At 48.4% G+C, this 23,307-nt stretch overlaps 1 protein-coding gene across 3 annotated transcripts in view; it reads right to left on the bottom strand.

Annotated features, from left to right (window-relative positions):
* WWP2 (WW domain containing E3 ubiquitin protein ligase 2) overlaps window positions 1–23,307 on the bottom strand; it is a 122,703-nt gene that overhangs the window by 3,843 nt on the left and 95,553 nt on the right. For all 3 annotated transcript variants that reach the window (XM_033128075.1, XM_033128076.1, XM_033128077.1), the window contains exons 10-20: window positions 16,959–17,133; window positions 10,588–10,642; window positions 6,956–7,037; window positions 6,228–6,356; window positions 5,776–5,851; window positions 5,414–5,485; window positions 5,108–5,196; window positions 3,060–3,219; window positions 1,603–1,736; window positions 1,134–1,274; window positions 293–413 (exon numbers count right to left, since the gene is read on the bottom strand). In XM_033128075.1, the coding sequence (XP_032983966.1) occupies window positions 293–413; window positions 1,134–1,274; window positions 1,603–1,736; window positions 3,060–3,219; window positions 5,108–5,196; window positions 5,414–5,485; window positions 5,776–5,851; window positions 6,228–6,356; window positions 6,956–7,037; window positions 10,588–10,642; window positions 16,959–17,133 (1,234 nt within the window). The remainder of the gene's footprint in view (window positions 1–292; window positions 414–1,133; window positions 1,275–1,602; window positions 1,737–3,059; window positions 3,220–5,107; window positions 5,197–5,413; window positions 5,486–5,775; window positions 5,852–6,227; window positions 6,357–6,955; window positions 7,038–10,587; window positions 10,643–16,958; window positions 17,134–23,307) is intronic.

The following is a 23,307-nucleotide window of genomic DNA, read 5'->3' as shown; positions in this document are numbered from 1 at the left end:
CTCACCCGCTCACCAAAGAAACCCCCCAAACACTGTCAACCCCTTCTGCTGGCAGTTCCAATAATATGGATAACACAAATCTGGAACATGGACCCCCCTCAAACAGGGGCCCCGGGAAGGGTGGGTTTGAGGACCCCACCCTCAAACAAAAAAAAAAAAGTGATTTGCCTGCTGCCGCAGACCTGGGAGTAGGGGGTTTTCCTGGGAGTTTCTGTGGGGACACAGTGAGGCTATCAAAGGGCTGGATCGCCCCAGAGGCAAGGGTTCGGGTCCCAACAAACTTAGCTCTCACCTCCAGCTCTTTCTCATCAAAGTAGCGCAACCACTCTAGGGGAGCCACCTCGTTGAAGCCGTCCAGGAAGGCTTTGGTCTGTTCTTCCACGCCCCGGGTGAAACGCCAGTCGGTCAGCAGCCTAAAACCAAAGCCCGGCCATTGGTGGAGCCCGAGACTACCCAGAGTCAGCCCAGGTGTAGCTCAGGGTCTGCCACGAGGCTGTTGTCCCAGGACTACAAGGAATCAACTCAGACTCGACTTCCAGTGCAGCGAGACCCAGGCTCTTGCTGGCCCCAGAGCAAAGCCTCTTAAGCCTCACAGCAACCCTGAGATGGAAACGCGTGAGTCTTTGCTTCCGCCTCCTCTTCCCCCAGCCACTATTGCCCACTGAGCCTCAGATGTGTGGAATTAAAAGGCGAAACCAAGAGGCCTGAAGAACACACATAGGTGAATGTGCGCACAAACATACGTGAGAGTAGATTTAAGCACGTAGGACACAGAAATCCTTTCAGTTAGAGAAAGAAGAGGAAAACCTCTAAGTTTTGTTCCTCTTCAAAGAAATGCAGCCCTGCAGTCAGGAAGTCTACCACATGGGAATAAAGAGCAAACAGGAGCTGTGACACAGGCCCTTGGGCTCTGGCAACCCCAGCTCTGGGCAGCACATGACCAGCCATGGGCAGCCATCTCAGGCCCATGCAAAATGGGAGGTTCTTGCCATCCCTGGTGACGTGCGGGCCACGCGTGGGGCCTGGTTGAAGATGGCACCCAGAGGCAAGAGCTGGAAACCCTTTCTCTGCGGCCGGCTGTGTCTCTGCTGCCCTCTACCCCAGCCTCCCTCTCCCGAGCGCTCAGGACTCACATGATGTACTCTTCCTTATTCTCCTCTGTCACTCGGATGCTCTCACCACCTTCCTTCAGCTCGTGGGTTGTCACCTTGCCCAAAATCTCCATGTCCTGGATGAAGTACAGCTCTAGGCCACACTCTTCTAGGTTGTTCTCTCTGAAGACATGAGAGCACAAGAGAGAAGATGTCTGTCTTAGAAGGGTCTTCCCTTGATCCTGCTTCATCACTCACTGTTAGTGCCCACAGGACCCGGGGACTCAGGTAGCCTAGGAAATGGAACAACAACCAGGCCCTCTTCCTGATGCAACGAGAGAATTCCAGAGCTGCCCTACGGGGACCCAGAAGCCAGGCATCTCCACAAGCACTTACATGGCCAGGGTAAGCGCTCAGGGGCCCCAATGCCAGAGGAAATAAAGGCCATCGCTACCTGCTTCCCACCCAGAGACCCCTCTCCTCCCACCGAGGGACAAGGGAGGGGACTCACTTGATCCAGACGATAGAGTTGTAGAATTCGGGGTCGATGGATTCCAGGTCTTTCAGGGTTGGTCTTTTGTTGAGCATCCGCTTGTAGAAAGGGAGGGTGAAGCCTGTGTCAATGAACTTCCCGTGGTACAGAGCCTGTGTGCGGAAGGAAGGGACACAACCATCAGGTTTGGTTTTCCCAGGACTCTGCCCAAGGCAGGCTCTAGGAGGCTCTGTGTCAAAACCTGTGACTGCTACCTGCCCTCTGTCCCAGAGAGGACATCCAGCGACCCAGGGCCAGAAGGGAAGGTCTAGGAGACACACAATATTCTTTGTCCGACTGGAACCTTGGGACAGACTCTTATCCGACCTGCAGACCAAAGTGACTAAGCAGCGCCGCCTGTTCAGAAACCCACCTCGGGCCCACGGCCTGCCCAGCACACCTGCCTGCTCTAGCAAAGATGTGCCCCACACTCACAGACAAGACTCTCAGCACAGCTCCAGGTGGCAGCCCTGACTCACTGACACTCAGAGCTTGCAGCAGAGGCAGCCAAAAATAATGTAGACGCCGCTGGCGGGCCAGTGGTGAGTAATAGTCTAGGGTTTTACAGGCCTGGCCTTTGGCTGCCGGGCCAGGCGGGTCTCTAGACCTGGGAAGAACTGCCCACTTCCTGAGCCCAGCACCTTGGCCAAGTACTTCCAGACCAAGGGAAGGGACATAGTTAGTCATGGGCCCTCGGGTCCTCCTGCGAGGGGAACAGGCCAGAGCACTCGGGAAGTCAGGAAGAAGCAAAGGAAAGTTAGCAGTGCAACATCTCAAACTACCAAATGTGGCAGCGGGACTGGCTCCCCCAGGCCACCTCCTCAGTCCTGGCTCTCCACACTCACAAGACAGCAGCACGCACGTGACATGACCCCTTCCCTATTCACACTGTGTTCCTACTTCTAGTTAAATACAGACACAGAGTGTGACTCCCGACACACACACTTTGCCCAGCTCCTGACAGATGCTTCCTATGTCTCGCACCAACAGGTCTGCTAGGGTTCTGTTCTTAGCAAGTGCAGGTTCCAAATCCCCGTTCGGAAGGTCCCCTGTCTCAGAACACTCCCAATGCTCCCACCCTCAGCTTGTGACAGACAGTGGCGCGCCCCCTGAGACGGGCAGCAGGTGGACAGTTAAGGCAGCACCCAGCCTCATCATCCCAACACCCTCAGCAGGGTACGCGTTCAAAGCAAAGTGAAGTCTGTGACCCGGGACCCTGGGCTTTCACTTGACGAGTCCTACACAAAGCAACACATGGAAACCCTGTCAGTGGGCAAGCAGCACTGAGAGAACGCTGAGCTATGCCCAGAACTCTCTCTAGCTTTTTGGTTTTTTACTTAAGAGCTCTGTGAGGAGGGGGGTGGGCTGCTGTTCGTGTGTAGGGTCTGGCCTCCTCGGCTGCCACCCTCCCTGGAGGTCTCATGACAATAACATACCATGGCAATGAATCTGCCGATAAAGCGGAAGTAGGTGAGGTGGTCAGGGTTGATGGAGGAGGCGGGGTTGATCTGCAGGCAGTAGTTGTTCTTCCCAGCGTATTCAAATAAACAATACATGGGGTTGAGCACCTCGTGGGACAGGAGGAAAAACCACTCTCTGTGAGAGAAGAGAGAGAAAAACGGAACGAATGGATTCTTCCCTACACACCCACACTACAGGCCAACTCTCCCCTGCCATCCGTTTTCAGCTCGTCTGGGGACAGGTGTACCGGAGGACCGGTACCTGGGCTAATCTGTATTAACAGCTGGTCAGTGAATGGGGTGCAGTCAGACCTAGGGCAAACCAGGATGACAACTGCACTTGAGGATGACGCTCAGGAAAACCTGTGTGTGTGTCGGCTCCCAGGTGGTGCATTCCAGGACTTTACATCCGATATCCAGATCGTCTAATGGCAAAGGGGGCTCCTTGCACCCTGGGACCACCATGCACAGTTGTGTGGGCTGTGCACTGCACAAGGGCACTAGGGTAAAATATCATAGATTTGCACATTTATTATAACTATTTTCCTGTGAAGAGCAGTCAAGCTCTTTCTGATAAAACCAGAATATCACCATTTTCCAACATGGAAAGTTGTCTTGAAAAAGGGCATCTTTTTCTAAATCTTGCAAAGGTGCTGTATGGATAGTAGCCACCCTGCTTCCACCCTACCTGAGCAAGCAGTGTAACATGAATACATAGGAATACATTCCTACCTCCTGATGCACGAACTCTGTAATCTCCGCTGTCTATACATGATAAACCTCACTCCCACCAGCTACATTTCAGGTACTTCACTTCCTTTGCACTTTGCCCTCCCCTCAGCCCAGACCCCTTCACCAGACCTTTTCTCATACTTCCGTGCACTCATCTGAACCAACTTCCGTGCCTTAGCATCTCTTTGTACCCTAGGTAGAAGCCTCAAGCCAGAATTCAGAGTCCTTTGGGGCTTGAGCTAAACCAGCAGGGGACATCCCCCACGGGGCCAGTCCCTGGCTGCTGGACTGTTTGTGGCCGGGCAGACGAGAAGTCCTTCGATGCAGAGGGTGCCCCGGTATCCTGTCCGTGGTTCTACCCTGTGGTAGAACAGCATGACGTAACCTACCATAGGGTAAAACCACTGGCAGGACACAGAGAGACAGACACACACAGGGCGGGAGCCACACCAGAAGCCCACCAAGCAGAGTCTGGAGAAGAGGTCACCACGGTCACCACAGGAAAAAGAGCAATCGATCCACCAGGGCCAACACAGAGGGCAATGCCACCAACGAACAGAGGACCAGAAGCAAGTTAACCCAACACCAAGCGAGCAGACGTCCCCACTCCATGAGAGGTGAGTGAACTGAGTGGTCACACAGGCTGCGCCCCTGCTTCTCTGCTGGGGCCCGTCAGCCCCACTGTCCAAGGCCACATCATGCCATAGACTCGGTTATCTTTTGCAGGGGGACTGCAGTGAGGGCGGGACAATGCTTCAGGCTCTTTTTAGGGTTACATCAGCCATTTTAATTTTTTGACCTTGTACACATGACATGCAGCTGAGTACTGATCAAGGCCCTTTGGATTGTGACACAGCTTATACATGTTGGGTATACAACGGGACGCCCAATTTAACCTGCCCCGGCTGTCTTAGCGTAGGAGAAACCCAGGGTTGATTTTAATGGGACAGCCACATGGAACCCATACTTAGCCACTGCCAACGGGTGCAGCCGGACTGGTTGTTACAGTATAGAAATCAAGACATATTGGCCGGTAAAAGAGCCATTGTCCTGAGCCCCTCCCCCAGGAGCACACAGCCTCCCCATGACCCAGTACGGAAAGGGTGAGTGCCTGGCCAGCAGGGGACCCCAGGACCCAGCTCCCGCACCATCGGACTGGCCACATTTGTGCGCACTCCTGAACATGAGCATTGGCAATTAACCTGAGCAAGGAGAAGCCAGCTTTCTGGCCATGGGTCCAGTAGCCTGGGGAAGTGGGGTGCAGTGCAGCCTTCCAGGGGCGCCGAGCTCACCTGGCAATGCCTCCGTAGTCCAGGCCCTCCTCACCACGCATGATGATATAGAGCCGGCGGCGCAGGTCGTAGGGTTTCATGTTCATGATCTGGGGAGACAGAGCACCATGGCCAGCCTGCCATTCCCTCTTCATGGCAGGCTGCGGGTAGGACGTCAAGGCCTGCTTTTCAGCAGACACCACTCACCAAGGCCCAGGCCTTGGAAACTTTACCGTGTGTGTTTAACAGGCCATGTAATAGCAGACAGGGTGGTGGAAGGGGGCCTCTGCCTGCCTCTGGTCTTAGACACCATGATTATTCTCTAACCTGCTGGAAAGAATCCTCAAAAAGCGTCTGCCTGGAAACGCTGATCTTCACGTGACTGGGGAGTGCATTTGACTGAAAGAAAAAGAAAGAAATCTTGAATCAGCCCTCAGGGGTTAACTATTCAGTCTGGTCTCCTGTCTGTATGAACAGGATTCCCCATCTTCCTGGGCCAGTGGGGGAGAGCCTGGTCCCTAGAAACGGAAGCAGGCTTCCTGGAGACAATGTCAGACAACTGCTCAAGGTTAGACAAGCGACCTGCCCCCACTGAACCAGATTCCAATGCCAGCTGCTGGGCTGGGAAATCGTGCTGAGAAAACTCCATGACCCCAAACTCCAGGGGAGGGCCCAGTACCAGCACTCACATGGCAGAGGAAACGGAACTGCTGATACTTCCACCGAAAACTTCGGTCGTAGGCACCAGGGGAACCTTGCTTCGTCCTGGGGAAAGCAAAGATGTTCTGGAATCTGTGTGATTTCTCAAAAATCAGCAACATATCTTGCTGGTCCTAATGAGATCTGGTGCTATGTTAAAGACGAGTACAGTATGGCATAAGGAAAAGGAAGTCGCGGCCATTACGATCTTCCACAGACATAGGAGTAAAAACAAAAAACTAAAAGTAAAGCCAGACTCTTGCTTTTAGAGAGATAGAGATACACCACTGGTGCTATTCTGAATAAATAGCGTGCCCCCTCCGTCCCCATCCCTGCTAAAGTGACATGGAAATTGGCCACTAGAGGGCAGAAAGAGCAGCCCAGACGCGGATAAACAGGGCCTGTGCTAACAGATACGCTGTCGTCTTTGCAAAGTCCTTACCCAGACTCAAACCCGGGGCGCGGATCCTTAAAGGTGGTGGTGCGGGTATTGTGGTCCACAAAGTAGCGCACCCCCTCGCTGGTGTACTTCATCTCCCACCCTGGGGGTAGAGCTGGTTCCTGGATCATCCTGAAAACATAGGAAGAGAGGGGTCGAGGGCTGGCCTCACCTTCTGCACCTCAATGATTAGGAGGCTGGGGTCCCCAAGTGCTCTTTTCTCTCTGCTTTCACCCAGGTTCTGCAAAGCTTTTGAGTGTGGGCCTTGAGGATATGCACCTGGCACCCCCAAGTCATGAGGACAGTTCTACAGCAGAGAGAGGTCATTTACTGTCCCAAGGTGGAAGAACCAGCCCTAGGTAGATGGCTGTGGCCTGAGTGGCCACCAACAATCCTAGGCACCAACTGCCCCAGCCCAAGACTAGTTTCTGGGGGGCTGGGAGTAATCTAAGGCATTTGCAGGGTTCCCTCCACCCTTCTGAAATCATGTTATCAGCAGCCTGCAAATCGGCACAGAGATGCATCAAGCACTGTCCATCCACCAGGAAAGTCAACTTAAGAGCCAATTTTAAGTTCTCCTTAGGCCGACACTATATCATGAGGATCTCCAGGCACTTATGTGTGGCTGAAGGTTCCAGAACATTGACCATAGAGGACAAATGCAATCCATGACACCTCAGCCAATGCTGGAGCTACACAGGGCCCAGCCCCCTCCCAGCCCAAGTCCTTACCCCTGGGTCCTAGGGTCCTCCCACTGGGTAGTGCGTGTGTTATGGTTCACGTAATACACCCGTCCATTGTCCTGTCTCTTCTCTGCCAGGGAGAAGAAAGAAAACACGACAATCAGATTGAGACATCTTGAGCCATGCCCTCTCCCCTCTGGCTCTCCTTTCCCACAAGCTGGGTCTGAGTATCTGACCCTGTTCCTGACCTGTTGAAGAAGTTTAACCGGCAAAAGCCTGGCTCACAGACATCTGTCACTGGCAAAAAGGACAAAGAGAATCTCACCCTATTGGGGAGTGGAGGAGGGACAGACACATTTCCAACTCAAGATCAAGCACTGTCTTTGGTTGGTTGGTTTGTTGGAGAGAGGGGGGCAGTGTGGCCACATGGAGGGGGAGCAGCCCAGCTGAAACCAGAAGCATAATTGCATCCAGCTGTGTGCAAAGTGGAGGTTCGGCCAGCCTCCCCTCAACCCTGGTCCCGCCCCCACCAAGCCTGCGACATCTGGTCTCTGGTCCTGCAAGCGCTCTGTCCATAGGGTGCAGGTGAGCCAGGCGCCCGTTGGAGGGCTGCATTTTCCTTCACACTTCTCTGATCAGCACTCAAAGCCTACGTGCTCTCTACTTGATCTTTTTCCCTCTGCTTAAAGGCAACGTTTTGTTCTAAAACTCTCACATCCCAGCAAAACCTCTATGTTGCATATGCACAAACACCAGGGCTGCGGCACTTACAACCCCCATCTTGTTCTTACACCTCAGTCGTGCTCCCACACAGGGCAGTGTTTGGGGGAGCTCATACATTTTTTTCTCTCTCCTCTGGGCAATCTTGACTCTCTTTCCCTTTATCCGTGCACAGATGATGGCTCTGGAGTCTTCTAGGTAAGGGGTCTGAGCTTCAGGGGGCAGACCCAACTTTACCGGGGGATTCCAGACATTGAAAAAGGTTGAAAGGGTCATCTCATCAGCTCTGGGTGGAAGGCAGGCAAAACCAAGAGCAAGGCTCTGAATCCAAGACAGGTCACCTTTCCCAGGAAGTTTCTGAGCCTTCAAATCTGTTTCTGTCCTGAAAACAAGTGGTGCTAATGGCCCTCCCTCATTTACGATGGCAGGGCAAAATTAGAGAAATAAAAATAATCAGTTCCAGAAGCTACAGAGAAACCAAAAGCTGAAAAAGGAGAACTGGGGAGCTCAGACCCCTCCCCTCAAGCATCAGGCTCCAACAGCCCCAGTATCAACCCAGGGTCTTGGTCTCTGTCTGCCTTACTGGGTATCCATTACTGGACAGACATCTTAAAAACACAAACAAAAGAAAAGAAAGAAAGAAAAGGAGATGCCTGGAATTGCTCCAGAGCTACCACCACCTCAGAACAGCTGCGGGACTGTCCCACAGAAGACAGGCTTCCCAAGAGGGGCCTGAGGGGAGGGAGGGGCCGCTTCCAGCCAGAAGCTTTGGCTTTGAACTAGACATCCTCCACGTCTGCTCTGCCAAGGGCCAAAGCCAACGCTAACCACCGGGCTGGGGGATCTGTCCAGCCAGTCTGAGGCCTGCACCCTTGTCTCTGGCACTGCTCCCTGCATGGTCCACTGGCACTGCTTTGCTGCATACGATTTCACAGCTTGGGTGCTGGGAGAGTCCTAAGAGCATGTAGCCCAACCTCATCTAGGAAGAAATGGACTCGGGAGCGTTCGGTCACGTCCCAGGGTCAGGGCAGCTACAGAGATGTGGAGCTAAACATGAGCTGCCCCGACTCCTGGGCCACTGCGCAGGGAGGACCACTGGGTCCCTCCTGGGGGAATAGGACGGGACACTGGACTGAGAGCAGGATCACACCTGACCCGGTAGACTTGAAACCCTGACCCGGTAGACTTGACAGCAGGCTCATGCTAAAGGCAAGTCCTGTTTGGCTTTGCTGCTCTTTCTGTTCAATCTTAGCTTCCCCGCGGGAGGTGGCCCTGCCACAGCCCTGGGGAAGCAAACATAAAGCCCAAAGGATTTGATTAGGAAGGTCCCTGGCCATCAGCCAGATGGTTTTTGTTTTTGTTTTTTTCAGTTTCACACCATTATGGTCTCATGTGTTTTCCTGATCATTCATAAAGAGCACTGACTCCGACCATGGCTGCTATTCCTATCTCAAATATTTCACACTTGGCTTCTGGGGGCTGTTTACAAGTCCTTATAGCTGCTCTTACTTGGCGACCATCATTTAGCAGAACTGGTATAGAAATAAAACACTTGACTCTACAGAGCCAGGAACAACTCCAGTTCCCCAGCTCTGGGTCACGGTGTCAACTGGCTGCCAAAGAGCATGACAGATTCTTATTTAATCTGATGAGTTCTCCCCTGCCAAGCCAGGCATCCTATGTTTGACCCTCTCACACTTGACACGCTGCCAGTCTCTGAGATAGCCATGACCTTTCATCAGCTCAGGGAGTCAGGTGGATCATCTGTGTGCATAAGGGATTCCCTAGCAGAAAATCAAGAACCGTGTGGAGGCCTTCCTCATTGATCCATCCCACTAGGAGGGCTAGGAAGTCCTGCCGGTGCTCTGGAATGCAGTGGGAATTCACTAAGTGATACCCTGCAGGTCCAAGGGGTTGATGCAACCTCGTAAATTATACCAGGGAGGAGTTGTGTCTGCAGCAAGAGGAGCGAGCTCCAAAGCTGCACTTTTCCAGGCAGACGCTCATCCTATCACTGTCAGCTTCTCCATCTTTGCTGGGGAGCACGCCCCCACCCAGCTGAACACCACCAATCCAGCATTTACTGTCTTCTGCTGGCCTAACCAAAAAATTAAACCCGATAGATGCCGATTCCTGCAAAACCTGCCCTCGTTAGCTCCCAGGGACTCTTGTCTATTGAGCGAAACCCTGACCCAGCTCAGAGTCACCAAATGCACTGAATCTCCCCATCCTTAATGACCCCTTTCTGCATCGCCACTCCTTCCCAGAATAGCCGTAAAGCCCATAATTTCTCTTAAGTCATAGATGTCCATCCCTCTAACTCATTATTGCAAATCACACCAAGGACTTAGAATAGGTAAGAGGCAGCTGGCAATGAATGCCAAGGAGGCTGCCGTGTGGTGTTATTAGCGAGCAAAGATGCGCTTTCATAGCGTCACCACCGGGGGCTCAGCTCGCTTCTCTCTGGCCTCTTGCACAGCTGTGTCCCCAATAAAAAGGTGGCTTCTATTAGTCAAAATAAAGCTGGAGTCCTCCAAAGAAAGGTTTGGTAAGGTGCTTCCTTCTAACCACATGGCCACAGACCTGAAACAAATGTATGTGGGATTCAGCCAGCACCAAAATGCCTTAGTCAGTGATAGGATGGATTGTTGGATAGACACCTTGAAAGTCAGGACCAAAATCCAACAGTCCTACAGCGGCTCGGGGACTTCTTTTGTAGGGTCACCCTCCTTCAGCTATGGTGGGTGAATGCTACAGGGGTGCAGGGGAACTCCAACACTTTCCCAACCTTCCGTCTCCATCACCTGCAATCGCTCTGGCTGGGCACCCAAGAGTGTGCTGAAGGGAAGCGCAAAGGGAAACCGAGGGTGGGAGTGAGGAAGACATGCAGGGGAGGACAGAGGGTGGTGGCGCATCTGCTGATGGAGGCCGAAGGCACAGAAGTAGAAGTCGGTACTTACCCCAGCCAGGAGGGAGGGGGCCCAGTGGGTCATGGTCGGTCGAAGCACTCGAAGACTAAACACAAGAAACACAGCAGAACACAGGTTTTAAAAAAGCCACTGGCCCAAAATAAATGGATAAAAATAAAAACGCCAACAACTCATTGCCACATTTGGGCTCTTTGTAGAAGAGACAGTGGGGCCTTAGGTGGCATCTGCTCCTCTCAAAAGTCTTTTTCAAAAAAGAAAAACTGAAAAAGAACCCTACACACTGAGGCCCCAGATAGGTTTTAGAGAGGGTGGAGCGAGGGGGAGGAAGAGGTGTGCAGACGGAGGCAGGCCAGGGCAGTGGAGACAGCCCGCCGGCCCCATGCATGGCAGGAGGGCCCAGGGCAGGACAGCCGGTGAGCTCGGCCAGTGCCTCTGCTCAGCTCCTGCTCCCGGCGGCCAAGGCGACTGAAATCACCACCACCTCCAACTTTCTCCAAGAACCACACACAGGAGGGGAAAAAATATCGCAGGCCTTTCCAATGAAATCATTCCCACAAGCCCTGCCCACGCCCAGAGCTTCCTGGCTGGGGGCTGGCCCTCCTCCCTCCACCTCCCTCCTGGGTGCACTGGGAGAGGGAGCAGCAGCGGTGTGCAGATTCAGCCCAGACTGAGGGCACATTCATGCCCTAGGCCCCTCACCTCCCCCAGGAATGTTTTCCTTTCCTTCACAAAGCACCTTTATTCTCCTCCGGCCTGAACCTGAAGTTGCTCAGTGTTCTGTGTGTGCCTGTCTGGGGAGGTGGGGCTGGGGGCGAGGTGGCGAGAGAGAAGGAGAGACAGGAGAAAGAAGGGGGAGCTGATTCCAGGACTTCAGGGTCACTGTTTACATTAGAACCCCTCACCCCCAGCCTAATTCTGCTGCAAAGTCCCAGGGGCAGGGCGGCAGTGGACCGAGAGTTCTCATATCCTGCGGGGAAGGGGGTGCTGTCAAAAACTCTTCATAGTTAAATAAAACAAGTATTGTTCTGCTCTCTCTCTCTCTCTCTCTCTCTCTCTCTCTCTCTCTCTTTCTGTCTCTCTCTCCCTCTCTGAAGCATTTTTATTTCACTTACTAAAATTTAATCATTACATTAGGGGATCAAGTTCGCAATGCTGCCTTCGGGCTGCCTGGCTGGCCCCTTCGGAGCCACACACAGGCGTGAGGATGAATGGAGCTCAGTCAGGGCTTGAGAAAACATTGGTGGAACTCAACTGCCAATGAACCCCCTTTCACAGCTGCCCTCCACCCCCAGCTGAAAGCACAGAGAAACTTTCTTTCCAAGGTGGTAGCACAAACAACTCTCCCAAAGCAAGTTCCAACAAAGACGTTTAAGTCTTGAAACCATAGGTTCCTTGATGGGACAGAGCCCCCTTTCAGCAAAGGGCCTCCTATCCAGCAGAATGAAACTGCAGGAAGGTGCGGGAAGCTGAGCTGTCCTCAATTTAGGGCACGTTACCATCAACGTAACCATCAACGTAACGTGGAGGACGTGCTCAAAATCTCCACCACAATTCAGGTTTCTACGATGGCTACGGAACAAGATCTCCCAAATTCACAGAAGTCATGTTGGTGGGGGTATTGTGCAGCAACTCATAAAATCCAAGTTCCTCCAACTTTGTTTTGGAGTTCATAACTGAACAGTAGGTATAAAAGCATTCAGCAACAGAAGGAAAGGAACTAACGTGTGAAACATGCAAACATTTCGGATAACGAAGCCAAATACAATGCAGTGGGGTAAGTGCTGAGCTGGAGCAATGTCCTTGCAGAAGGGAAGAACTATGGAAAGGGTCATTTTAAGAATTTAAAAGGAGCATCTGCTTCAGGTCGCTTTTTTGTTTCTTTGGAATGAGTGGATAATCCACAAAACATTCCGGGGCTCTGAGGGAAATTAGCTCCCAAGTGGTACCAACTGGGCTTCAGTCTCCTCACAGCCATCTTTTGCTTAACGCTACAAATCAATAGACTAAACGGTCTTTACGGATGGCGCCTGTGACTTACATTGAACTAGAAACAAAAAATATGTATCAGCTAGTAACTATTTCCTTTCCCAATACCATGGCATCTAGAGTGTAGTAGGCACGTGACTTCAGAACAGCCAATCAGATGCTGCCACTCTGAACTTGTGGGGAACAGAACATCAAGTGTTTAAGGGCAGCAGGGCGGGGCGATGTCCTACACAAAGTATTCCTTTGCCTGGCCTACCCCTGGTTTTTGACAGAGCTTGGTGGTACCTTTACCATTGTGCTAATTCTATGAACTACCCAATTCCCATCTGATAAATTCCTTTCTGCTTAAGTTTAACCAAGTGGGTTTCTGTTATTCATCAAAATGAACTTTGACTAGTATACAAAGCACAGGGAGAATAAAAAAAAAAAATTTATCAGCCCTTTTCTTAATGTTTGCCTTTTTTTAATGTTACAGACTTTATACAATGTTGCCTCTCTTTTGTTAAAGTGTTTGTTTGTTTGTTTGTTAATATTTTTTGTCATCCTCCTATTCTCATCCTATCAGAGCCACACACCCCAAAATCTGTGAGAAGGGGAAAGAAGAAAAAGCAGAGAGGGAAGGAAGATCAGAGATTGATAAACACGAACAATACATGAAATGGCATCAATGGAAGCCGAAACTCATAGCGATTTTACCTCTTACAGTTAAAGCAAAGCACTTGATTATTTTGGATATTTCTTCCCTAATGTACATAGTCCAACTTGAAAAATAAAAGGAAGTTGACAGAAGTCAAAGAGAAAGAAAAAATAAAAGCTACACATCATGTCCAGAAAACCAGAACCCCACATCTCTAATGAGCCAACCAACTGCCCCTTCTCTTCTACCATAGTCCCCTGAAATGAGATCTCAAGTGTTAGCTCAAGGACAGCCAGAAAAGCACAGAGAAAGGGGCGAGTCAGGGGATTATAGTCAGAAGAGAGGTCCTAGGATGTGCAGGTGACTCTAAAAGACAAGATAATGTCCATCATTACTAGGGACATAAAAGAACACTGTTGAATAATTTTCCTGGTAACTGTCCCTGGGTTGGGAGGTCTGGGGTGCAGGCCACGAGCCAGACGGCTCACGTGAACTCAAGTCCCTCAGGGACTAAGCATTAAGTTCCAGTAATATTTTAAGATACAAACTCAGAAATAAAGAATGTCTAGCAAATACAGCCGAGGGCAAAAAAGGCTCTGGGAAGGGCAGAAAGGTTACAGTGTAAAAGGCAGGCTTCTTTTTTTGAAAAGTATACACCCAGTGGGTGCAGAACAAAACTCAGGTGTTTGAGAATTCAATCCAAGGGGTTCTCTACAGAGTAAGAACCAAGTTGTCTGTTTCTGGATAATTCAGTTTGGCATCCTCACATTCAGAACCACAAAATGATTTGCTTCAGCCCTGCCAACACAAGATACCTCCCTTCAGGTATCAGGAGAGGACCAAAGTGGGAGTAAAAGAAGAGGTGTCACAGAAATAGTAATGGGCTGTGAGTTGGGTCCTGTTGCAACGCACACCGTGCATGACTGGGCCGGGCCGAGGGGACGTTAGTGGGGACACGAAAAGAGGGCAAGGTGAGAGTGCACAGACAACACAGTGCGTGCACGATGATCAAGAGCAGCAAATGCACCGGGGCGTTAGGAAAGGGAAACGTCATAAGGAAGGGAACAATCAAATAACAGAGACTGAAAAAGGTATGTGTTGGGCGGATAGCAGGAAGGAATTGCGCGAGATTGCAATCCCTTGGGATCCCTAGATTTCCATTGTGAACCGTATTTCATGTTCTCTGTAGGGCAGCAAAGAACAGATCTCGGTTTCAGCCCCGAAAGAGGAGGAGGGAAACCCGCTGGTATAGTATCAGCTCTTAAGTCTACCGCGTCAAACCCTGGGCAAGGGCCAAACCCCAAAATAACTCTATGAAAGTGACTCTTCTTACTTGAACCAGGACATCGCACCATAGCAAACAAGAGGAGCAAGCCAAATCCAGCAGGAAGTGAAATCAACAGAGAGACACTGAAAGCTAACCCAAAAAAGATTCCTACCACGTTTTTCAATACGAGTCTTGTTTCAGGGAGAAAAGGGAACCATCACCTCCATCCAGAACCCTCCTGAATCCCCAACCAAGCTGAGAAAATCATGTTAGAGTACTCAGAGAGAAAATTTTTTTTTTAGTGCTTAATTTTTACTTCTAAGGGGCCCTCCAAGTCAGAGTACTTCCTCTGCACACCCAGAATGACTAAAACGAGAGAGGCAGGCAAGAGGAATGAAAATGCCAAAACACCAGTTTACGTGAACTCCAGAAACTTCCCTTTCACACAGCCAAGATCTCGGTCAACCTGCAGAACCTACATGGTGCATGGCAGAGAACCAAAAGTCCTTTAATGGATTCTTTTTTAATTTCAGAAGTTGAATAATAAGCAGGGAGACAAAACCATGTGAGACTCCTAAAATGTATCCTTATCTCTAAGTCAAAAGACAAAGATGCTCAGATCTTCCCAGTTTTGAAAGCCACGACCACCCAAGAAAATGGCAGGTAAGGTCTTTGGGGCCCAGCCCAAGAGGAACAATTTCTGAAAGCAGAGAATGACAGATCCCATCCAATTCTGAAACATGCCAGACCAGGAAGCCAGGCATGTGTGAAAAGAGTTGTGGAGTGGGAGGCCTGGCCTAAGAACAGAGGCAGCGCTGTACCTGGTAGACCATTAGGGCACAGCTTGCAGACAGGCATTACATTTGCTCTTACTGTGACAACTTAATGTGACAAACACCATGCTTTCTACTCATCCATAGTAAGGAAACTGGGGTCCTCATCAGTTTCTTCACTATAAATGAGCAATCAGCCCCCAAAGACAGAAGAGGGGCCAAGCCAGCCCAGGGAGATGCCACCGTGCCTTACAGTTGATGGTGTAAGCTCCTGCTTTGGGTGAGCAGAGCAAAAGCTGCGAATGAAGGCAAAGCTGATACGAACTCTATTTAATTAAACGGAAGTAAAGATTTTCGGAACATCTAACTAGAGCAATATCTGATTTAGAAGTGGGTTATGGGGTTAAAGTTCATTTTCAAATAGAAACAATGTGGATTAAACAGTGATTAAATGTTGTGGACCAGGTCGGAAAGTTTCCAACCTCCAACCCTCCACATCCTATGCAGGTTCTACACAGATCCCAAGCTTCGTGTTCAAGGGGCTCTGAGAAAATGCAATGAGAGTTCCAACTTGGGAATCCCACCACTCCCTTCCAAAGAGGTTGTGTGGCTGGGCTCCCCCCAGTAGCTAGGTCGCTGGTGGAGGCTCCAGTGAGATGGAGGCTCAGGAAGGTGGGCCGAAGAGGGTTTCTAAAGGGACACAGCGTGGGACGCCACCAGACAAGTTAATCTGGAACCACAGCATTCTAAAGTCTGGAGTAGAAAATTTAAATTCTAGTCCGTAGGTAACGACCGCAGAAGTTTTTGAATCAGTGATCAAAAATGACAGTGATGAATGTGGAGCAAATCCCCCCTTTCTTAAACCGTCCAGAGTGATTTTACAAAAAGTGAGGAAACGACAATGTTAGTTGAAGATTGTTCTGGTGGAAACGGACAGTACAGATTGGAGGAGAGAGAATGCCAGCAGAGAGAACAATTCAGAAGGTGCCCTAACCATTCAGTTGGGAGGGAAGGAGGCAAATCAGGAATCAGAAAGAGGCTGATATAGACTGGGGAAAGGGGGCGGGGGTCAATACACTTTTCCTGGAAAGGGCCACACAAGTAAATATTTTAGGCTTCATGGGCTACATGGTCCCTGCGGCGACTGCTCGACTTTGCTGTTACAGCGTGAAAGCAGCCAGTCAACACCTAAACTACAGGGCATGCTTGTGTGCCAATAAAACTTTATTTACAAAACAAGGCATGGGCCAGTTTGGCCCACCAGCCATAGTTAGCCAACCCCTGATCTAGATGAACTTTAAAGGTTCCTCCATCCTTGAGAATCTGTCACATAATAAAGATCTAAAGAAAAATGGGAGCAGCAATGGAAAGAGAAGGATTTGGGTAGTTGCTTTGATTTGAAAAAGTGAGGTATGGGACAGGTCACAGCTGATCTTCAGGTTTCAAGCCAGGGTACATGGATTTAGATGGAGGGGGCAGAAGAGAAATCCAGGGTCACCAGAAAGATGGTGAATTCCGTTTCAGACATATTGAGTCCTTGGATACAAAGGCTGGGCATTGAGTTCTTAGGTTAGAAACACTGGTGTTTGAGGAATTTCCCTGTGATGAGCAAAATCTCCAGGGTCAGAGCACTGAAGTTTTCCCTGCTCACCAAACAGGCCAATGGAGAATATGCGAAGCTGCACATTCTGCAGGGCGGGGGGGCTCCCCTGCCTGTGGCCAGCCCCTGCCCGCTCACCTGGTAGAGGAATCTTTGGCTGAAGTGCTGCATAGCGCCCTGGAGCTGATTCCGCTGGGACTGCCACTGCTCGTAGTTCCGCACGTACTCGGCTGTGGGGCGCTGCCAGGTGGTGGTCCGAGTGTTGTGATCCACATAGTAAAACCTGCCTCGGGGGTCCGTGCGTTTCTCCCAACTGGAAACATTAAGGGCAACATGATTATAGTGACAATCCCACCCCTTCCATCAAATTCTAGCAAAATCTCACGATGGCTGGCAAGGAAGGACCAAGGGAGGGTGAAGGCAGGCCCCAGTCACAGAGGCTTCTGGGGCTGAGATGATTACAGCAGACATCTGTGGTTGCCTCCTTAGCAACCAATCCTCCGTACAATTAGCCCCTGATTTCCATTTAGGGGATCCATATGGTTCTAGGGAAACTGACTCTACTACCAACCCCAAAAACTGTTGACTGGACCAGGAGTGGGCATGTGACCTATGCTGGCCAATCAGGGTGCATCTCAGGACTTTTGCTAGGAGTTCTGGGAAAAATATTCTCTGTTCCTTGCAGGATATGACAGAGAAAGCATGCAGTCCTGGGAGCAACTAGCTGCCATCTTGGATCCAAATACAATATAAAGTTGACCCAGTGGATGGCAGAGCAGGAAAAAGAAAACAAACAAACAAAAACAGCACAACAGATTTTTGGTGATATTCAGTCACTAGATCAGGATTCACTTCAAAGCAGAATCTACATCTAGAATTTTCAGTTTCATCAGTCAGTAAATTCTCTTGGTTATTTAAACCAATTTGGATCCCACATTTCATTACTTGCAACTGAAATTACCTTGCTATAAAGTGCCAGCGAAAACATATTGCATGTTCGTGAGAAGTCTGGTGCAAACAACATCAAGACTCCCCATGTTATCTTTAGTGAGGAAGCAACCTTTCCAAAGTTGGTTCTAAAACACCCATGGGTAAGGCAGGGCTAGCATAAATAGTTAAAATCCTTAGCCACATTTGCTTGATTTAATTTCATTTCTATAGACACAAGGAAGAGATGATCAAAAGTAAGAGCACGACCTTTGTGGGGTGATGCAAATATTTTATATTTTGATGGGGATGTGGGTTACATGAGCATATGCAATTGTCAAAACTCAGCAAACAGTATACCTGAGATCTGTATATCTCACTGTATATAAATTATACTTCAGTTTTAAAGGTGAATTTGAATCTTATCAAGCCTCTATGTCTACCTACCAGTTTACAAGAAAAACAAAAGATAGAAGAGCATGTTACATAACACAAGGTCACACAGCAGCCACATCCAGAATATGAGAAACTCTATAAGACAAATGGCCAGGATCCTCAAAAAATAAATGCACGCCACCCGCCCAATAAGAAAGGGAGGGGGAACTTATAGGTTAAGAGACTTATGAGACATATCAGCCAAAAGCAATGTGTTGCTCTTGAATTTAACATCAAAGTATAAAAACACTTTTAAGATAATTAGGGAAAATGGAACACAGACTGGGTATGACATGAAATAAGGAAACACTGTTAATTTTGTTGGGTGGGATAATGGTATTTTGGTTATGTTTAAAGAAAAACAAAACACCTCATCCGTGAGAGACATATGTGATATATGTATAGATCAATGGATATGATGTCTGGGATTTGCTTTAAAATTCATCACCCCACCCCACCCCCAAAAAGTGGGAAGTCAGATAAAACAAAATGTTATTAATCGTTAGAACCAGGTAAGGGTTACAAGGAATTCATCAGACTATTGTCTCACATTTGGTGTATGCTTGAAATTTTCCATGGTAACTACGAAGTGGGGCAGGGAGAAAAGGGGTTTAAAAAAAAATAAGAGCTCACTGAAGAAAACAGTATTATCCCACTACAAAGAACCCAATATGGATTTCTACTGTACGATTCCAGGGAGAGTTTGTTCCCTGCCTACCTTCTCATTTCATCCTCTCTAAATTCTTACCTTACTCACCTGACTATCATGTTTCAGTCTGGCGTCTTCCTCAACTTGGGGGGTTAGCCTCCCAGATGATTTTTTTTCCACTTCTTCAGAGACTCTTTTAAACTCAAAGCCTCCCTGCACATGTCTTCTCCTCAAGCAGTTCCCGGTTTCATGGCTAGTTCCCAGATTGGGTCTGCATTCCGCCCACTAGACTGCCTTGCCTTTGTGACCTGCTGTCACTTTGGATTAAACTAAATGCCATGGTCCTGTCCCCAAACCTAAGAGTTTCCCAGTCTGCCTTGTGAGTCTTCCACCCAGGGGTGAAACCACACCATCATTCCCCACTCTTCCTTTCCTGCTGTCAGTAAACCACTCAGCCAGAGAGCTTCTTATTTTGTCTCCCTGCCCTTGACTTTCCATTTCTATGTCCAGTTATCCCTGATCGAATGTCCCCACTCCGATCCAGCCTACAAACTGCCATCAGGGTAACCATACCAGACTGACCCCTTATGCCATGCTTCTGCTCAAAACTTCAGTTGGCTCCCCACTGTCCTTGAGTCAAAACACTTTAGCTAGTAGTCAACGCTCACAATACTCTGGCACCTTCCCAACTATATCCTAAATCCTCTCAACTAGCGATTTTTATTTTTTTTATCAAAGAAATCATGTATAGTTTAAAAATGCAAAAAGTACTATGGGGATCTAATGAAAAAGAGTCTCCTGTCCTCCCTCTCCCCATAGCTGATCCTGCTCCCCAGAAGCAACTATTTTCCACTCTTGACTGCTTCTTCTACTATTTATAGCCATATTTCTAAATAACATGCTTATTCCAGGATTTCTTGACTTTTGCCATTTAGATATTACTTATGGACTTTCCACTATAAAGATGGGGATTTAGTTATTGTATTCTGCCCCCCAACACACACACACACACACACACACACACACACACACACACACACACACACACACACCTCCTCTGCCTCATCCTCCCAAACAGAAAATCCTTAAATCAATATTCAGAGTTTGCATTATGACTTTGTAGAATATTATACATACGAGTACATTTCCTTACGTGTATAACTTTGTTTCCCTCTGCAGTTAACAACTGCCTTGACTCATTCTGCTTGGTTTTTAAGAACCAATCGCAAGTTCACCTCCAGATTCTCACTAATTCATAAACAGGTGGCCTCTCAGTGTCATTTATCTCTTAGCCACATCTCCTCCCTCGCCTTCCTCTTAGGAACTTCTTTGGCCCCTAAACTGAGTCCCCTGTGCCCTGCATCTCATAACTTCTTTCTTGGTTTCCTCTTGTCTGGTGGAATAAATCATCTGGTAGCTTCAAAATTAATTTTTTGAAATGCTGCATGTCTGAAGATGCCTTTATTTTGACCCTCACACTTGAGTGTTGAAATGATTAACTGTTGATTTCTAGAAAGGAAATAGTTTTCCATCAGAATTTTGAAGGTCCTGCCCCGTAGCTGCTGTTGAAAAGAAGGATTTTAATTCCTGATCCTTGATATGTACCGTTTATTCCCTCTGGAAGCTTCTGAGATGTTCTTGGCATTCCAAACTCCAATAGTGTGTGCTTTGGGGTGGGGCTTTTTTCATTCTCTGGGCTGAGAATTTGGGGGGGGGGGGTCCTTTGCATTTGGATACTATATTTTTCAGTTCTGAGAATTCCTTCTTATTCTTTCTTTGATAATTTCCTTTCCTCTATTTCTCTGTTCTTTTTTGCTAAAACTACAATTCAGATATTGGATCTCCTAGACACACAGAATTTTCTTATGTCCAACTTTATCTTTCAATTCTTCTGTTAAAACTTTTTTTTTTTTACATTTCTGCTCTCGTATATATTAATTGCTAAAAGCTCTTCTTATTTTTTCTTCTTTTCTGCATGGTTTGCGTTATGGTCTTCCTGTTCTTGTTTCACAGATAACATATTTTCTCCCAAATCTTTGAGGGTATAATTTGGTTTCACTTTCTGAATTTTTTCCAGCTCCCTACATTGTTTTTACCAAGTCCCTTTTTCTCCGCCTGCTGGTCCTTGGCTATTCATTCACATTTAAAAGTGAGCCACTGAAACACTGACTGGAAGCTGTGTGTGTCCAGCTGGGGGCTGGCGGCTAGTGGCTTCACTCAGCTGTTTCTCTAGAAGATCCCCAAATATCACAATCTGTAGCTCTCTGCCTTAGACTGGTCACTTTCCCCAGCAAAAAACTTGCCCACCTTTAGCCTGAAAACAGCATCCCTCCTTAATTTCCTGAGTTTGTCCCTGCTTTCAGCTATTGCAATATATAAAAACCGAGCAGTGGTTGGAGCCCCAGGCAGCCCTTTCACACCCTTTGGTTCCAGCAGGCATCTCCACCAAACCCAGGGTCCATACTAGATATACTTTGAGCATCTTTGCTTCACACAAACCTTCCACTCCAGCAAAACGGCTCCACGCATCACGGCCTAACCACACCTTCCACATTCCCACTGTTCCCCCACCTGGATCGCTTAAGTCCCCCACCTCCTCTTCTTGCTTAAGTCCACCTTCCGCCTTCCCTGCAGGACCGACTTTGATCCACCTCCCTCTGTAAGGCCTCTCCCCCCACCCAACGCTGTGCTCTGTGGTGATCACTCTCCCTCCTCACCTCTGGTCTGAGTACCACCTAAGAGTGACTAAAGAGCAAATTATCGCATTCATCCTTACCTACCAGGTCCAATACTTTCTGCTACTGGAGAAAATAACTGGTCATCACACAAGTGTCCCATAGGTCTGAGAGAAGGGGATGGATGTGATAAACTGAATCCTTTGGCTCAGTCTCGCTCCTCAGTGACTCGGTCTGCTGAGATAATCTGTAGTTCCGAGATTGCTCTCGCCATCGTAATACTTCCCTGAGGTGGCACTTCTCCCACTAATTAGCAACGGAAGCGTAAGCATTCTGTTCTCTCTCAGTTCCCTATTACACAGAGGAAGTAAGTGCCAGGGGCTCAAACTTCTGGGCCAAAAACTCAGGAAGAACTAATAGGCTATGTGGGGTGCATCTCCCAATAAAACATCAAAACTACACTGAAAATAAGAAAGCTGGAGCTAGTGTCTACCTCAATCCTTAAAGAAGAGTAAATCCTCAGCCACCCTTAGAAGATACAATTAAATATCTTCATTTAGATTCCATCCAAATGTTCACAAGGTCAAGGCCTATGCAATTTACCAGAGAGGTTAGAGGCAGCAACCAGCACACTTACAGAGTTACCACCACTTTTAAATAGACGTGCAGGATGGAAATACACAAAGTACAGGTATGCAACACATCCTGTTAAAAGTCAGTGATTAGGCCGGCCCAGTGGCTCAGGCTGTTAGAGCTCCATGCTCCTAACTCCGAAGGCTGCCGGTTCGATTCCCACATGGGCCAGTGTGCTCTCAACCACAAGGCTGCTGGTTCAACTCCTCGAGTCCCGCAAGGTATGGTGGGCTGTGCCCCCTGCAACTAGAAACAGCAACTGGACCTGGAGCTGAGCTGCACCCTCCACAACTAAGACTGAAAGGACAACAACTTGAAGCTGAACGGCACCCTCTACAACTAAGATTGAAAGGACAACTTGACTTGGAAAAAAGGCCTGGAAGTACACACTGTTCCCCAATAAAGTCCTGTTTTGCGATACAATTGGAGAAATTTGACTACCAACTGGGTATTTGATGATAGTAATAAAATACTATTAACAACATAGTGGTTTTATTTTAAATAACATATTTTTTTTTAGAAATATGTACTGAAAAAAGGATAAAATACGATGTCTTGAATTTGCTTTAAAATAATCTAGGACAGGGGTGAGAGGATTACAGATCAGCAGTTGGCAATTTTTTTTCTATAACGGGCCACAAAGTAAATATTTTAGGCTTTGCGGGCTATACAGTCTCTATCACGATTATTCAACTCTGCCATTGAGCAGAAGCAGCCATAGATGATAAGTACACAAATGAATGTAGCTGTGTTCCAATAAAACTTTATTTGCCAAAACATATGGCGAGCTGGATGTTTCCCACGGGCCCATAGTTTGCCAGCCCTTGGTATGGATGAAGCAAGACTGGCCATGAATTGATAATTATTGAAGCTAAGGGTTGAGTATGTGGGGATTCTCTCTACTTTGTGCATGTTTGAAAATTTCCATAATAATACGAAAATTTCCATATTTTCCCTAATAAAACGTTTAATTTTTTTCTAAGAAGTCAATGTTTAACTTTGGTGGCTTCACTGGACTTAAAGTAGAAAACAGAGTGAAGACTAATGATGACAGATTATAAGTTTCATTTCCAGAAGGGTTAGGAAAAAAAGGAAAACACAAATGTTCTACTGGAAAACTGAAACGAACAGCAGCCTATCCATGGAAATTTGTGGGACCAGAAGGCAA

The sequence above is a fragment of the Rhinolophus ferrumequinum genome, chromosome 15 (genome assembly GCF_004115265.2).
Source record: "Rhinolophus ferrumequinum isolate MPI-CBG mRhiFer1 chromosome 15, mRhiFer1_v1.p, whole genome shotgun sequence".
Classification (NCBI taxonomy): domain Eukaryota; kingdom Metazoa; phylum Chordata; class Mammalia; order Chiroptera; family Rhinolophidae; genus Rhinolophus; species Rhinolophus ferrumequinum.
The sequence above is the reverse complement of the archived record's forward strand: the minus strand, read 5'-3'. Positions and strand labels throughout refer to the sequence as shown.